This window comes from Gossypium arboreum, chromosome 9 (assembly GCF_025698485.1).
Source record: "Gossypium arboreum isolate Shixiya-1 chromosome 9, ASM2569848v2, whole genome shotgun sequence".
Lineage (NCBI taxonomy): Eukaryota > Viridiplantae > Streptophyta > Magnoliopsida > Malvales > Malvaceae > Gossypium > Gossypium arboreum.
The window spans coordinates 73,352,541-73,358,540 of record NC_069078.1 but is presented as its reverse complement, the minus strand read 5'-3'; the positions used below and the strand labels follow the sequence as shown (position 1 = coordinate 73,358,540).

General features: G+C 27.1%; 1 protein-coding gene across 1 annotated transcript; it reads right to left on the bottom strand.

Annotated features, from left to right (window-relative positions):
* Nucleotides 1-717: 717 nt before the first annotated feature.
* LOC108456246 (chaperonin-like RbcX protein 2, chloroplastic) lies at nucleotides 718-4,633 on the bottom strand. The gene is made up of 5 exons (XM_017754844.2): nucleotides 4,079-4,633; nucleotides 2,938-3,029; nucleotides 2,639-2,696; nucleotides 2,159-2,224; nucleotides 718-1,028 (listed from the first exon to the last, which is right to left on the bottom strand). The coding sequence occupies exons 1-5, from the start codon at nucleotides 4,373-4,375 to the stop codon at nucleotides 906-908; spliced, it is 636 nt and encodes a 211-aa protein (XP_017610333.1). The 5' UTR covers nucleotides 4,376-4,633; the 3' UTR covers nucleotides 718-905.
* Nucleotides 4,634-6,000: the final 1,367 nt, after the last annotated feature.

The window sequence follows — 6,000 nt, the reverse complement described above, 5'->3', positions numbered from 1 at the left end:
AAAAATAAAAAAAACCATGTGTACCATCATAAATATGCACAGATTATCACGTTATATATTATACCGAACAATGATCTTATTATATAAGCCAATATTTTTCACTATTCTACTTTGACTAGAAAAATTAACCATGCAAATTGCATGTGACTTATTTCTTTTCTAGTCCAACCTTTATAACATATATTAAAAAATATGCAATCATATACAAAACTCATTTAGCTTATGGTTATTTAAAAAACAACAACCAAGATTGTTCATATTATATATTCATCTACAAACTTTCAATTTTAGCAAAGAATACACTTAAAATAATGTATCATCAATAACATCCAAATGCTTACTAATATCATGATTTGAATAAATAATTTCATATCGAAGTTAGATATATATCATGAAAAGAAAGAATACTTTTGTAGTAAAAGTTTCACTCGAAATTGGATAAAATGAATTAGATTTTAATTCTTCAACCTTATTGTTTAGTTACATTTTGAATCACTTGTAATTTTTCAATTATAACTATTACAATATTATAAATATTTTGAAAATATTCCAACACGAAATTTTTGTTATTATTAATGAAAATTTGGTTAAGCCAAATTTTGGCTTCTTTTTTTTATATATATATATTTTTCAAGGTAATTTATCAGCACAAATCTTTCGCATTCTGTAGGCCTATTCAACTTATCAATCGCACATTACATGCGTTTGTAGAATTGATTGAATGAATAGGTTTTAATGGCAATTTATAAGCAAGCAATTCATAATGTACAGTTTACAATAAAGCTTATACTTAGTTGGTCGAAAACCAAATATACATACATTCATTGGGACCAAACCAAACAAGGTGATTCTAAAGCTAAGTAATAAGAGAAGAAAAATTGGAAATGCAATCAATCCCTGAGGGCTCACCCAATCGTATCAGTGTTTGAATCATCTGAGGGCCAAACCACAGTTTCCTTAAGCCGTTCCCGCATCAATTCCAGGTTCTCATCCGAAATCTCTTTGTATATTTGAGCATGATCACATTTCTAGTAATTACAACATTCTTTCAATTATTGTTTATCCAAACAAAGCATAATATGTAACTTTCAATTATTGTTTATCCAAACATAGCATAATATGTAGTTTATTCTTTGAATTTGTCTAAAAATATTTAGTTGGCGATTAAACTTTTTTTTTATTCAGTACTTAAAATTTCGTCATCTAGGTTAGTACCTTTACACTAACATTATTAGTTTGTATTAACATGATATCGAAAGCCAATTTGATGGAGACACGTGACAGTCTCTTAGCATATCACATTGCAAACATAAATTTTAAAAAATAAAATAAAATTTAAAAATATATAAGTTAATAAAATATTTTTTCACATAAATAATGAACCTGGACAATTAGGTGTCCAAATACATTCATATTCATTCCAGATGTATTTTTACTAAGTTTAATTGTTTTTTTATTTTTATAAAACATCAAGTTATTTATATTATTATGAAATACAAAAGTATATAAAATTTTAAAAATTAAAATATAAACAAATAAACAAATAAACAAATTTTACCTCAATAATGAATCTAGACAGATGATTATCCGAATTGAATGCATCGAGACAGTAATTTATCCAGGTTCATTATAGATATGCTTTTAGTTCTTTTATATATTTTATTTATGTTTATATATTTTATTTATGTTTATAAATATTTTGTTAATTTATATATTATAAATTATAAATTATTATATGTTTTCCAAAATATTAAAGGCTTCTATATTTTATATATTTATATATATTTAAAACAATAATAACCTAAAATTAATATTTTATTAAAAATAAAATATATAAATTTAATAAAAATACATTTAGAATGAATCTAGACAAATGATGTCCAGATGTAGATGTATCTAGACAACCAATTGTTCAAATTCATTTTTATATGAAAAATTATATTTTTATTAATTTATATATTTTTAAAGATTTTAATATCAATAGGCTGCCACATGTCACAATTGAGTTGGCTATCAATTGCACATCGGCAAAGTTTAATGGTGTTATTAGGGAAGAGGTGCCAACCTTAATGACGGAATACAAGTTCAAATATCAATTAAATTAAAAAAAATTAGATACCAATAAAATACTTTGGAACATATTAACTCTTTTCATCACCTTAATCCATTTCCCATATAGGTGAAGTCGTGTTATCATCACTCTTTCAGCAAGCTCTTGATTCTCCTGTCGATGTCAAATACAAAAGTACCATATGAAGTTAGTTAGTTAAATATTATATGTGATTATAGTGTTATATATTGACCTGAATTCTACTTTATCTAGTTTAACTCTATTGGTTGGTTAGAGATTAAAGTTATATAAAACAAATATTTTCCTATGATATGGGGCTTATAAAATAAGCCTTAACCTTCAAGAGATATAGTACATATGGGATCTTTAGGTGGGAGATGGGTGAAGAAGAGTTTGGTAAAACAATATATATTATTCCATGTATTTGAACACTAAGAGCATAAAAACTAGGTTTGGGTCTATGTTTATGATGATTTTTGTCTCTTATTTGCGGATATTGGCTCTTATCGTGCAAAAGAGTGAAGAAATCATTGAACTACATAAAGAAGAAATGGAACTTTAAACTACCTTCCCAAGGATACGTAAGAAACTCTTGCCATCAGTAGGCTGATTTGCTGCGACATACCTGCCAAAATGAAGATGGAAGAGAAATAACAAGACAGCTTCTGTCCCCAAGATGCTAAGTACAAGGTTTCAAAAGCATTGACTCCACTTATTGTAAAATAAACATTATCATTTTGCCAAAAGCCGCTATTTAGAAACTTATAGCACATTTTGGCCACAATCACAGCAAGCCACAGCGTACTTATAAGTAACAAATGGAACAGCTTTTATACAGACCGAGATAAACCAGATGCGTTACTTACTGATAAAACCAAGTATATTTTGGTGGGTTCATTTCGTAGAGCTGAGTAAGAACAGTCCTCACTGCTTTGTATGTGAAGTAATTTAGTAATTGCTACAACCACAAAACATTTGTTAAAATCAGCTTAAATCAAATACATTGGGTTTTATGTCCTTGCGGTATATTTAACAACATTAAGATCACAACTTCAAAAATTGGAAGTGTAAAAGAATATCTTGCGTAGGTGGAAGAAGAATTAAGAAAGCAGTGTTTTTTTTTTTTTAAACAAATCTATGTTTTTTTTGACATAATACTTAAAATTATACATATTCCCTCCCCAATCCATAAATAGAAGGATAATACGCTTCACCACACTTAATTGGAATATCAATAAATGTGTTTTTGACATAAAATTAGCGCATTTCATATTTATTATGATTGCATTTACATAATTTATTTGAAATTATTTAAAATAGAAAAAATTTTATAAGATAGTGTTGTAATCATGATGTAATATGTATGTTACTTAAGAATCTATTATAATAAGTTGTAATGTTGTAATATATAGAAGTATGTGACTTAAATTACGTACAACCGTCATAACTAACATTTACAATTCACTATAATATATTAATTATAATTAATATTATATTTTGTCATTTGCACTCAAAATTTGTGCTATATGTTTTATCCTATTAGGTCAATTAGAAGTATATAAGATTATAGCTCAAATTATGTGCCAAATTAAGTTTAAAATTAAGTACTCTGAATTAAGATGATTGCTAATCTTAACTAAATTAATTAATTAAATAGTAATTATATTTTATTCATTTGACTATTTGATGAATATATAAATTAAAAGTTAATTATATATAAATTGATTCATAAAAATTAAAAAAAAGTATTCCTCCATTGTTAAGGTTTTATGTAAGAGAAGAATGTTAAAAAAAATCAATTTATTGAGATATTTTCTTTTGACGATTACATTAACCAAAGTTTAATTCTGCTTTAGATAATTTATTATTGTGAAAATCATTGATATTATTTATGTAATAATAAGGACTAATTTGCATAATTTCAAACTATTAGACTTAATCTAATGTAGTCCAAATTTATAAATTGATGATGAATGTAAAGAGGAATAGAAATTGAAAACATCTCACCGTTTTAACATCTCCGAAAGTTTCTTCATACTGCCCTCCTAATTCATTCACAACCACAAGTGTGCGGGCCTTCCTTGAACTCTTCTTATTCACAACACCAGGAATCATCTTGGAAGACAACCTCCAATCATGGCATGAATCTACAAATGAGCTGCCTAATTCCAAACACCCTGCCCTTCCCACCCCTTGTTTCCTCTTCATTTGCGAAACCAATTCCCCTCCAGTTTTCAAGTTCATGCTGGTGGAGCACAAACATGGACCAGTGTGAGAGTCCACCACCGATATAGCCCCCACCATCTTTCTTCCTCAACTCACAACCTGATCAGGGCTTAGCTTTGCTTTTTTCTTCAAGATTGAAGTCAAAGATTCGTGGTCAAGTAAGCACAGATTTGGGGGAAACCAAAAAGAAAAAACAAAAATGCAAAAGGGGAACGTGTGATGAATGTGGCGTGCATTTAAAGGGAAGGTGAATCTTAACCAGACAGTTTTTTGAGGTCCATAATGCTCTCAATCATCCAAAAGGTTAATTCCAAACTTGGTGAAGAGTCAATTTGAATGCGCGTTCAAACTGAAAATAGCGGTGAAATTTGTTAGGAATAATTTCTTTATTTGTCCCTCCAACTTTATAAAAAAATCATTTTAGCCCTATATTTAATTTTTCTTTTTTTTTAATCCTTAAACTTGCATTGTTTGTTAAACCACCCTAAAATTGATGAAAAAAATAATGCCTTTTAACTTTGCTAACGTAATATATACGTGGATACTACGTTAAGAATTAACTAATTTTTAAAGTTTTAAAAATTCAGAAAATAAAAAATAAAAAGTTGTGATTTTGGATTCCTTTAGAAAATTTTGAATGAGAAATGTTGGGTTAAACTATAATAGCATTACTAATAGAAAGACTAAATTATGGTAAATCAAAGGGTTAATATATTATTGATACATGAGTTTGTCTTTCAAGTTTAATTTGGTGCTTGAATTTTTTGTTTTAGTTAGATACTTAAGTTTGACTTCAATATTTAAATTGATACCTGAGTTTTTTTTCGTACTAATTAAACACTTGAATTTGGTTTCAATGTTCATTTTGGAACTAAAGTATTTTTTGATCTTAATTAAAAATATATATTTTATTAGAGGACCAGGGGCAAACTAGTGGTTGGGAAAGGCCCCAGCCCCTTAAAATGAAAAATTTTCATTAAACTCTTTAAAATTTTAAAATTTTAAATTAATAAATGTAAAGTTACACTTTAACCCCTTAAAAATATAAAAATTTAACTTAATCCTTTAAAATTATAAAAATATAGACTATTAAAATAGTGAAATTATTTTTTGCTATCGTAAAATTACAATTTAATTTTGACCCCTTAAAAAAATTTGATTTTACCCTTATAAAGGACATGTGTCAAATATTTATTGGGTTATATGATATCGTTTGATTTAGATATCAAATAAAACATTGAAGCCAAACTTAAATTCTAAATTTAAAAAAAAATGAAATGGTATATTTTACCAAAATTAAAATATAAAGACGAAAATCATAAATTAGCAAAATTTCCAACAAATGTTTGGTGGGTGAGGGGGTTTGAAATTTGGGTGAATCTTGTTGGGATTCAATGAATCTTGGTCTCTAAGTCTAAACGTGTCAAATTCATTATGATTCATTCAACTAAAAGGGTTGTTTTTCCAATCTTCAAAGTTTCAGTTTAAGAAGGGTATTTGGACGTGGTTAGAGGCGGCAAAGTCGATATTAGTTTGAAAAACTTGTTCAATATTTTGATGATTTTATTTTTAAAAAAATCATGAGCCCGTCCTCAAATTAAATTTTATACTTAGGAGGTAATTATACATCACAAAATAATTAGATGAAAGTGTGTAATTACTATATAATAATTATATTTTTCTTGTAATTACAAGAATTATTT